Source organism: Sminthopsis crassicaudata, chromosome 3, assembly GCF_048593235.1.
Source record: "Sminthopsis crassicaudata isolate SCR6 chromosome 3, ASM4859323v1, whole genome shotgun sequence".
In the NCBI taxonomy this organism is placed as follows: domain Eukaryota; kingdom Metazoa; phylum Chordata; class Mammalia; order Dasyuromorphia; family Dasyuridae; genus Sminthopsis; species Sminthopsis crassicaudata.
Genome location: NC_133619.1, coordinates 254838567 through 254850807, shown reverse-complemented (window position 1 = coordinate 254850807; position 12241 = coordinate 254838567). Strand labels below are relative to the sequence as shown.

Sequence of the window (12241 nt, the reverse complement as noted above, 5' to 3'; positions counted from 1 at the left end):
TTAAAGGTGTGCTCTGCTCACCTACAAGTGGGGAAGAATTGTCCTAAGCCTCAGATTTTTTTCCACACTGCTGTTTTCAGAAGTAATTCTAGAAGTTTGCAAGCTTTTTGGTGCTTCCAAGATAGTGTCCAAAAGTTTTCAAAAAAAAAAAAATCAATTGCATTAGTAATTATGTTTTTAAAATGCCCTAAATCAAAGTTGTCAAACACATTGTCTACAACACTCCCAAATTCTCCAGAACCATATTAAAATGTAATTAGAAAATATTTAAAATAAATAAAAATATAATAGGTTGTTTCTTATACAACTGTACTCAAAGTGTTTCTTCCCAGAGCTTGTATTCCACTGGCATAACCTTCAAGAGTTTAAGTTCACCTCTAAGTTATAATAATGAATTCAAGTAAATCTTTGAGAGAACATATCTTCATATGGGGGGAAGAAAAGCATTAATAGATGTGCTTCTAAGTTCAATTTATTTCAGCACTTAATTTTCAAGGCTGACATAACTGAAAGATAACTCACAAATTGATCTCCACATGGAAAACACACTATTATTGACTATACGTACAAAGTCATTATGTTCATTTTTCAATCTTACCAATTATACCAAAGTTTTTTGTTGAAATTTACCTGTTTTTATACTTACCAAATTGGTTCAAAACCTCCTGAAAATTTTAGTTTGTAAGATTTTTTAAAAGCAAGATATTTGTATGCTCAGAGAACTACCAATTAACATGTTTTTAAAAGGCTATGCAGAAATGTTAAGGACAACACCATAGCACAGTAAAAAGTGTCAGGTGTGTCAAAGATCAGAATAAAATGAAGCGAGCAAAGAAAGTTTAGGACAACAAAAAGGGTGAGTGATGTGTTTAAAGCTATTTAGGGGAAAGAAGGAAAATCAAAGAAAGGATCTTGCATATGTAAAGACATGGTAGCCTAAAGAGGTGATAAATAACCCACATTAATCCAATGTCCTGGTCAGACCAAATTTGTATTTTTCTGTTCAGTTTGCAATGTCACGTTTTAAAAGGAACATTGATAAGATGGAACACAGTCATCACAATCCTTTTATATATATAAAACTTTTATCCATTTGGAACTTACCTTGGTGTATAAACTATTGGTCTAAATCTAATTGCTACCAAACTACAATCCAGTTTTTTCACAAATAATATATCCATGCCCCAGAAGTTGGGATCTTTGGGTTTATAGGACACTATATATATTTCCTTTTGCTTTTGTCTACTGTGTACCCAAACTATTCCACTGATGAACTTTTTTTTTCCCCTGAGGCTGGGGTTAAGTGACTTGCCCAGGGTCACACAGCTAGGAAGTGTTAAGTGTCTGAGACCAGATTTGAACTCTGGTCCTCCTCAATTCAAGGCTGGTGCTCTATCCACTGTGCCACCTAGCTGCCCCCTCTGATGAACTTTTCAATATTTTAATCTACCAATTATTTTTGATGAATATCATTTTATAAAATAGTTTAAGATCTCTTTCTGCCAGGGCCCTCTTTTTTTCTACTTTTTAAAAATTATTTCCCTTGACATTCTTGACCTTTTATTTCTCTGAATCAATTTGTTATTATTTTTCAAGCTCTACAATTTATTTCAAAATGCTATCTTTGGATACATAATTAACTTAAGTATATTGTCATTTTTATTATATCAGCACAATTCAACAGCAAGCAGTTAATTGTTCTTCATTTAGTCAAGGCTAACTTTATTTCTGTAAAGAATATGTTATAGTTATATTTGTTTAGTTTCTATATATACTGCAATTGTTGGATTGTCAAGTTTTTATATATTCTTTGGTTATTTTTAATGGAATTTTTCTTTTTGATTCTTTCTACTGAATTTTGTTATTAATATTTCTAAAAAAAGATAATAATTTATGAAGACTGATTATTAAGCTGTTAACTTTGTTTAAATTGCAAACAATTTTTCTGTTGATTCCCTAGACTGCTCTAAGCATACTATATCATCTGAAAAAAGTGATACTTTTACTTCTTTTTCTATGCTTCTTCTCTGAAATTCTTTTTCTGTTATGATTTCTGTATCTAGCATGTCTAACACTAAATAAAAAAATAGCTGAAAAACTGCATCCCTTTGTGTGAGGATCAATTCAATCAATCAGTCCCCTGCTCTTCCTAAAATAACAAAAAAAGATGCTACAGCCAGATATTTTAACCAGGTGAGAACAATTACATTGATTCACTCAATTAAATTCTTTAGCTTAGGCATGAAAAATCCTAAATCACTTTAGATGTAATGACCTGATTGTACAAGATACCTGTCTGGATAGTTGCAGATACCTGGTTATGTCCTGTGTGGGAAAACTTGCATTCAATAGGCTATCTGGCATATTAATGATAGACACCATTCAAACCAAACTGCTAACAAAGCAGTTGGAGTAAGGGGAGAAGGATCCTGGCTTCAGTTTCAGTCCCCATTCCTACCATTGCTTTAACTTAATATGACTTTGTTAACTTTAAAGGGGATTCAGAGTTTTCATCATTAGCCAAGAAGTGTTCATAAAATGTCAGTGTCTAGTTGTAACATTGGAAGCCAACTATAAACTAAGCACACTAAGGAAAGGAAATCCTGAAAGTATATAAAAAGCTACACCATACCTAAAGGAAAATTCACAAATATTCCTTAAAAGAAAGAAAATTACTTCCAAAAACTAAAGATATGATCTTTTTGCCACATGTGCTCTCTAAGACTGAGTGTACTTTTCTCTTAACTCTGTATGTACTTTATGACATATTTTTTTTGAGAGAGAAGAATGTTTTATACCAATAACTTTCTATAAATAAATATCCCCTTCTAAAGACCAAATATATTTAACTAATTGATATATAGATAATATATATTTGATATATAGTATACTGATATAAACTTGGAATATTATATTCCAAGCCCTTTAGTCCTTTAATGTAGAAGCTACTAAATATTATATTATCCTGACTGTAGCTTCCCTATCTTTGCAATATTTACTCCTTGATCTCAGAGTTACAGAATATGACTATAATATTCTGGGAGTTTTCATCTTGGGATCTCTTTCAAGAGATGATTAGTGGGTTTTTTTAAATTACTATTTTACCTCTGATTTTAGAATATCAGGACAGTTTTCATTGATAATTTCTTGAGATGATCTATAGGCTCTTTTTTGATCACAGTTTTCAGGTACTCCAATATTTTTTAGGTTCTCTTTCCTGTATCTATTTTCCAAATCAGTTGCTTTTCCAATGAGACATTTGTTTTCTATTTTTTCATTCTTTTGGTTTTGTTTTATTATTTCTTGATTTCTCATAAAGTCATTAGCTTCCATTTGCTCAATTCTATTTTTTAAGATATTTTTTTAAATGAGCTTCTGTACCTCCTTTCCCATTTAGTCAATTTTGCTTTTTTAAGGCATTTTTCTCATTATTGACTTTTTTTTTTGTATCTTCCTTTACATCACTCTCATTTCTCTTCCCAGTTTTCCTTCTGTCTCTCTTACTTGATTTTCAAAAATACCTTTTGAGCCCTTCCATAGTCTAAGACCAATTCTTATTTTTCTTGGAGGCTTTGGATGTAGGACCTTTGATTTTGTCATCTTTTGAGTGTGTGTATTTTGATCTTCCTTGTTGCCATAGTAACTTTATGATCAGAATCTTTTTCTGTTTTTTTCCCAGCCTCTTTCTTGGTTTTTAACTCTTTGTTAAAGTAGGACTCTTTTTTTCAAGATGAAGAGCACAATTTCCCAAGTCTCAGGGGTTTTATGCAACTGTTTTCAAATATCCTTTTAGGGACCTATATGTTTTCAGTTCTCCCAAAGTATTATAATCCAAGAAGTGTATTTGAGTGACCACAAGTACATTTTTATATCCTAGAACTGTGAAAAGGGTCTCTGCTTTACTGTGTCTTTAAGTTTTAGTGTGCTAAAAGAGTCCTTCCTCAATGCTAGTAAAGAGACCTCCTTCTGACCAACTTTTAACAACTTTGCTAAAAATTATTTCATTTATTTATATCTATTTATATAAAAATATTTAATTATAAATTTCAAGTAATTTCTTAATTGATTCTCTAAATACATCATCATATCATCTGCACAGTGATAATTTTGTTTCCTTCTTGCCTGTCCTAATTCCTTCAATTTCCTTTTCTTCTATTATTGCCAATGCTAACATTTTAGCACAATATTGAATAATAGGTGAGATAATGATCATCCTTATTTCCCCCTGATTATATTAGAAATGCTTCAAACTTATCTCCATTACAGATAATGCTTTTTTATGGTTTTAAATAGATACTACTTATTTTAAGAAAAGCTCCATTGATTACTTTGCTCTCTAGTGTTTTCAATAGGAATAGGTGCTGTATTTTGTCAAAATATTTTCCTATATAATTGAGATAGTCATATGATTTCTGTTTTGTTATTAATGTTGTCAGTGATGCTGATAGCTTTCCAGATATTGAAAGGCCCAGAATTCCTGGTGAAGCCTACCCTCCTCAAGATCATAGTGTATAATCCTGATCATATAAAATGCTATAATCTCTCTAATAATATCTTATTTAAAATGTTTGTATCGGAGCAGCTAGGTGGCACAGTGGATAGAGCACTAGCCCTGGATTCAGGAGGACCTGAGTTCAAATCTGATCTCAGATACTTAACACTTCCTAGCTGTGTGACCCTGGGCAAGTCACTTAACCCCAGCCTGGGGGGGGGGGGGGAGTTTGTATCAATATTTCTTATCAAAATTGGTCTATATATTTTTTTCTCTGGTTTGACTGTTCTGGCTTAGATATTAGTGCTTATTTGTGTCAAAAAAAAAAAAAGAATTTGATAGTACTCCATATTTTTTTCTAAACACTTTATATAGGATTAGAATTCATTATCCTTTAAATGTTTGGTAGAATACACTTGTAAATCCATCTGGCCTTAGAGTTTTTCTCTTAAGGAGTTCATTGATGTTTATTCAATTTCTTTTTTCTAAAATAGTTAAGTATTTTATTTCCTGTTCTGTTAATCTGAGCAATTTCTATATAGATTTTCAAATATTCAACCATTTTACTTAGATTGTCATTTATTGGCATACAGTTGTGCTGACTGCTAATTATTGTTTTAAATTTCCTCTTCATTGGTGGTTATTTCATTTTTTTTTTTCATTTTCAATACTGATTATTTGATTTTCTTCTCTCTTTTTAAGGAAATTAATCAAAAATTATCTATTCAATTGGAGTTTTCATAAAACCAGCAATTATTTTTATTTGTTACTTTATTAGTTTTCTTGCTTTCAGTTTTATTAATCTCTCCTTTGATTTTTCAGGTGTTTAATGTGTTAGTTGGTGTTTAATTGGGGATTTTAAATTTGGTTCTTTTTTTAATTTTTTAGTTGCATTTCCAATTCATTGATTGGCTCTTTCTCTTTTTTATTGATGTAAGCATGTAGAGATATACAATTTCTCCCAAGTACTGATTTTATTATATCTTACAAATTTTTATATGTTATCTCATTTTTGTCCTTGTCTTTCATGAAGTTATTATTTCTATAAGTTGTCTGACCCACTAATTCTTTCCAATTAACATTTAATTTATCTTTCAGTGACACTTATTACATGTAGTATTTATTGCTTTATGATCTGAAAAGGATTCATTTACTATTTCTTTAGCCTTTCTGCATTTGATTGTGAGGTTTAAGCACTAATACATGGTTACTTTTTGTGCAAATGTCATGTTCTACTGAGAAAAAGGTATATTCCTTACTGTCTATATTCAGTTCTCTCCAAAGGTCTGTTACAACTAATTTTTCTAAAATTCTATTCACCTCCTTAACTTTTTTCTTGCTTATTTTTAGGTTAGATTTATCTAGTTCTGAAAGAGGGAAATTGAGATTCCCTACTAATAGAGTTTCACTGTCAATTTCCTCCTATAGTTATTTAACTCCCTACAATGCTCATCTATTTCCCTTCTTTTCCTCAATTGTAATAGGTCTTTTTTTGACTCTTCATGTAATGTAATTTACCCCATTTTATCTCCCTTTTCCTCTTCCTCCAGTACAATTCTTTTTTTTCACTCCTAGTTTCTTTTTTATATCATCACATTAAAGTCAAATTATAATTATATCTTCTAAGTACACTCCAGAAAACATACAGTTCTTAAGAGTTACACATATCATTTTCCCATGTAGGGATGTATACATTTTAATCTTTTTTTAAAATTTTTTTTAATTAATTTTATAATTATAATTTTTGACAGTATATATGCATGAGTAATTTTTTTATAACATTATCCCTTGTATTCATTTTTCCAGATTTCCCCCTCCCTCCCTCTACTCCCTCCTCTAGATGACAATCCCATACATTTTACATATACATTTTAATCTTTAAAAAATGTTTTTTTCCCTTTTCCTTTTTATCTTCTTATGCTTCCCTTGAGTTCTATATTTGAAGATGAAATTTTCTATTTAGCTCTGGTCTTTTAATCAAAAATAATTGAAAATCCCCTATTTCATTGAATGTCCTTTTTCCCCTGAAAGATAATACTTAATTTTTCTGGGTAGTTAATTCTTGGTTGCAGTCCAAACTCCTTTATCTTCCAGAATATCCCATTCCAAACCTTTCACTCCTTTAAAGTGGAAGCTGCTAGGTTCTGAGTAATCCTGATTGTGGCTTTTCAATATATGAATTGTTTCTTTCTGATTGTTTGTAGTATTTTTCTCCTTAATCTAATGATTCTGGAATTTAGCTACAGTATTCCCTGGAGTTTTCATTTTAGGGTCTCTTTCAGGGGGTGGTAGGTGGATTCTTTCCATGGCTATTATATCCTCTGGTTCTAGGATATCAGGTTAGTTTTCCTTGTTGATTTCTTGAAAGATGTCCAGGTTCTTTTTTTCATTGTGGTTTTCAGGTAGTCCAATAATTCTTAGATTGTCTGTCCTAGATCTATTTTTCAGGTCTATTCTTTTTCCAATGAAGTATTTTACATTTTTTTCTTTGGGGGGGGAGGATTGACTGAAAATTATTTTTTTCAGCTAACTTTTTTACCTCCTTTTGCATTTGGCCAATTGTACTTTTAAAGGAGTTGTTTTATTCATTGGATTTTTTTCTGTTTCACCATTTTTATTTTTCAATGAATTGTTTTCTTTTTCCATTTTGCCATATCTATTTGTGAACAACTGATTATCTTCAGTATATATTTTTTTCCATTTCACTAAATGTATTTTTAAGGAGTTGTTTTCCTCATTTAATTTCTGTCCTTTTCCAAACTCTTGCAAAGCTCTCATTTCCTTTCTTCATTTTTCTTCTATCTCTATTTTAAGATCCTTTTTGAATTCTTTAAAGAGAGTCTTTTGAATTGGAGAACAATTCATATCCCCCTTTGAAATTTCATCTGGAGGCATTTTACCTTTGTATCTTAAGGGTTTGAGGTCTTTTCTTCCCTGTCTCCATAATAGCTATCTATGGTTAAATCTCTTTTTGGGGGTTTTGCCCATTTTTAAAGGTTGAGATCTGTTATTATGGCACAGAGAAGATTGTCCCAAGCTTCCTCTACAGGACAGGACAGGCTTCACACTTCTGAAGCCGCTGCTGCAGGCTTTCCCACTGTGCTAAGTGGGGCTGGCCACATCCTACATGTTATGCTGAGGTTCAGGGCTCATTATGTGCCTTTTGTAGTTGCATTGAAAGTCTCACAGCTAGTCTGCTTATCCACTGGCCTTCTAGATCATGACAGAGTAGCCAGTACTACTGTATTTTGGCTAAGAGCCTCCCACTAGATTCCCCACAGGGGGCTTCTCCTCCCTGGCTTCAGTTGCACCTGAGCTGGGCCACATCCCTGCCCCCTGCCCAATTGAGACAGACATTTCCTGAAGTCCTTCCAAGATATCTTCTGCTGGAAATTTATTACACTCCAAATATTTCTGGGTTATGTCACTCCAAAATCCATTCATAGGCTTTATCTAGTGTTGATTCTGACAGAAGCCAGGAAGAACTCAAAGTCCTGTCTACTCTCCACCATCTTGGCTCCAACTTCTTTAGAAATTTGAATACCAGAGCATTTGATGTATATATGTTTATTATTAATATTATTTCACTGTCTATGCTACATTTTACAAAGATGTGATTTCCTTCCTTGCCTCTTTTAATTAGATCTGCTTATTTTGGTTTGTCTGAAATCATAATTACTACTTTTTTTTTTTTTAACTGCAGCTGAAATATAGTAGATTCTGTTCTAGTCTTTTACCTTTGTTCTGTGTATGTCTTTTCATATTGTAGGATTCTGGGTTTTGATTCATTCTACCATCTGTTTCCTTTTTATAGAAGAGTTCATTCCACTTACATTCAGTTATGATTACTATGTATTTCCCTCATCCTATTTTTCTCCTGTTTATGCTCTTCTTTCTCCTTTCACTCTGTCCCTACTCACCAATGTTTTGCTTTTGTCTACCACCTCTCTCTATCAGCTCTCCTTTTTTCCCCTTTTCCCATCCTACTTCCATGTAGGGTAAAATAAATTTCTATGCTCATACTGAGAATGTATGTTATTCTCTCTTTTAATTAAACAAGACTTACTCTCTAATTTCTTTCCCTCCACTGTAATAGGTCTTTCATACCTCTTTATGTATGATATAAATAATCCCATTCTTTCTCCTCCATTCCTCTTCTTACAGCACAATAATTTTTATCATCCTTTAATTTTTTTTATATCATCACATCAAAATAAATTTATACTCTTACCCTCAATTTATTTTCCTTCTAACTGCCCCGATACAGATAAAGTTCTTAAGAGTTACAAGTTTCTTCCCATGTAAGGATGTAAACAGTTTAACCTTATTGAATAACATTTTTTCTTACTTGTTTATATTTTTATGCCTCTCTTGACTCTTGTATTTAAAGATCAAACTGAACTGGACTGCTCTACCCTTTTACCTAAGCAAGAGAGATCTTTATTGAAGTACTTTTAAATTATCTTGAATTGAAAAATTGTTTCACCTCATTTTTTTTTTGTATGTTCTGTCATCCCAGAATTGATTTAATAGTTTTAAGGAAAGGAACTCAGGCAACTTTTTGGCTTTTTTCCATCATCTTGCTCCCTTCCCTTCCCATGGTATTACTATTGAGCAAGACCTAGTTCCTCAACTGTAAAGTCTGGGGTTTTTTTTAACCAAAACAATAGTCATACCTGTTGGAGAATCTAAAATTAAGATTACTTGCTTCCAGTGTGACTTTATTACATCTTCATTCTAAGAAACAAGAAGATTGCTTTCATAAATATCTTTGAAGCTTGAGTCTGTTAAGCTTACCCACTGATATTAGGTTAAAAGAATATTTAGAAATAGGTTATCTCACTTAGTAAATTCTATTTAATCTGTTCACTATTATAGGTAAATAACAATTTAACCAAAAGGTCAAGAGAAGGATTAAATTAAGAATGGATAATCCCTACACTGATTAATTTCTCAATAAGTAATAGTGTTGGCTATTGACTTCAAGGTTACTATCCTCTCTATACTGTTATTATGATAAGAAACATCCCATTGGTTTTTTATCCTAAAAATATAGACTTTTACAACACTATAAACTTTTTTTTATTCCTTTTCTTTCTAGAAGTCGATGGTATTCCAGTGTCTGAGATTTCAGGACCTTTCTCAACAGATGACATAAGAAGCAGCTGCATCTCTTTTTCAACTTCAAATGAACCTATTTTGTGGATTGTCTCATATGCTCTTATGGCTTTGTGTGGAATTATCTTCCTTGTATTAATCATATTGTTATTTCCATGCTGTTTTCTGCATTGCTCCCGAAATCGTAATTTAGTCAATGATGAATCATGTCTAGTCCAGCATCGCTGGAAATGACTATCCTGATCCAGGCCCAAGAGATTTGAGGATCTACCACTAACAGTTTAAGTGAAAAATGCAACAAGGACTTCAAGCCAGGGTTTTCTCCTGCATATGTTATAGAATCAAATCATTTTTTTCTTGTTGGATATCATTCAGATTCCCATGTTCCAAATCCCTATGTCTTATGCCTTGATTGTAAATCTTTGAGTGCTCAAAGGGAAAAAAGCTGTCCTAACCAAAATATTATAATTGAGTTTCAGGCTCTTTGCTGCCATAAAAATAACAGGTCTGAACTATTAATTATTCCTACCAGAATAATTCTAAGCCAATCATCATTAAAGACATTTATATTCACTCATACAAAAACATAAATAACCCTCTTTATTTTATCTGCTTTAGTTGAGTTATTTCCCCCTTCATAAGCCATCAGAACCATAATAAACAAACATATTTAGATTTCACCTTAATGAGTAAATTAAATTTCTCATTTTTCAATGGATAGCAAATATTTATGACTAGATTTCAGTGGACTTCTTTCAGCTTTCAAAACCGTGGAAGCATTTCTTCCTCAGATACACAGCTTATACTTGAGGCTTATGCCTCATTATTTCAGACATATTATTATTCTAGTTTAGCTTACAATACAAAAACCCACTCATTTTCAGGATATTCAATTTCTAGGCAATAGGAATTAGATTAAAATGACCTTTATATGTGACACTGCTCTGAAGTAAATAAGTAGGAATTAGGAAAATTTGAGATTGCTATTTATTCAGGCCTTAGATATGGAGCTGATGACATTATAAAATGATTCAATTGTTATTTGAATGTTTGAATCAATGCTTTTTAACATTTCCCCTTGACTTTTCTCTTCATGTTATTTTATGTCTAGTTATTATTATTAGCTGAGAGACTGTGTAATCACTTGATCCCATGCAAAATTCCATGTTGATATTGATTTCTTTTGGCTAGTAATTCTTTTGCAACTATGATTCCCATCAGCATACCTTCAATATGCCAAGCAATTTCTCATTGACTTGAATGTTATTTCTTTGTTTTATGTGTGTCTTCACTTATGTAACACATTCATGTGTGTGTCTGAAAGTCATTTCTGGCCTCTTCATACTGATATAGATGAGCAATTGTTTTACAATTTTTAGCTAGGTTTAACCTAAAAGGCCTGACTTGCTCAGGATCTCAGTCAGCTATTATGGACCAGACGCAAGACTTGATCTTTCAGACTAAGGCAAGCTTTCTGTTCTCTAGAAGACCCTGCACACTTCGCATGCACATGATAGTATATATGACCACACAGTAGAGTTATCTTTACCCAGAAGTTACATTAAAAGTACACAATCATTAACTCTAACCTCTATAAGCAAATAATCAATAACTATTTTTAAAATATCTAACATGTGCTGGGCATTTCCCTAGACAAATAGAAATTCAAATACAAAAATGAAACAATACTTGCTCACAAATAATTCAGTGAACTCTGGAAAGAGTAAGTTCATATTAACTTTAATGTAGTCTGGCCACCCAGTCTTTAAGCTACCTCTTTATTTTTCCCATAATGTAATGTTTGTTTGTCTTTTCTTTTTGGAAAGACTGTGTTGCAAAGTAGATAGAGATCTGACTTTGAAGTCTAAAAGACACTAATTTTAGGCCCTAGGCACATCCCTTAAACCTCTTAATGTCCCTAGTTATTTTTATGAGACTATATACATTGAAGAATAGTTGCCAATCACCACTGTTGGAAGGATTTTCTTCACAAACAGTCTCCAAATTAATTACATACTACCCTAGATCAAAAAATAAAAAACAAAGAGAGTTTTAATTATTTGGAGATGAGATTGAGAATATGGAAGTTGAGAATGCCAGTAGAGAAGCCTTTGAGAGAAGAATTCTAAGAATTTTTGTACAGCCCAATGACCTATCACTTTAATCATAATCCATGACCAGAAATAATATTTAAGTCAGTGCCTTTTTTTCATAAATGATAATAATTACCACATTTAGCTTTTATTACTCAATTTTTTGAGCTTTTTGAATAGGATATTAGACTAAAAATTTAGAAAGTGTCCTTTCTTCTTTCCTATTGAAAGATAAATGCCTTCGAAATTAAAAAAAAAAAAAGCCATGACCTAATTAGCTTTACTGTGTGTTTCTTTATCAAGATTTATTTTATTTTTTGCTGTTGTTTAATTTTATTAAAGCAAAATAAGTCTTTTAACACCTTAATATGCACAAAGCAATATGCCTGAAGTATTTCAATGAAATTGCACTAGCATCATGTTCCACAAAAAAAATTTCTGTTGTTTACTTTTCATTTAGAATGTCATGATACTGCCATAAAAATATACAAACTATATAAGTGTAATGGGGGCTTGGGATCACGTCTAGATCACCTAA

General features: G+C 31.9%; 1 protein-coding gene across 1 annotated transcript in view; it reads left to right on the top strand.

The window, feature by feature from the left end:
• The window catches only part of BACE2 (beta-secretase 2), a 77094-nt gene extending 65120 nt beyond the window's left edge, over positions 1-11974 (top strand). Inside the window, exon 9 of the mRNA XM_074300488.1 lies at positions 9594-11974. Coding sequence (XP_074156589.1) covers positions 9594-9844 — 251 coding nt within the window. The 3' untranslated portion in view covers positions 9845-11974. The remainder of the gene's footprint in view (positions 1-9593) is intronic.
• The last annotated feature ends 267 nt before the right edge of the window (positions 11975-12241 follow it).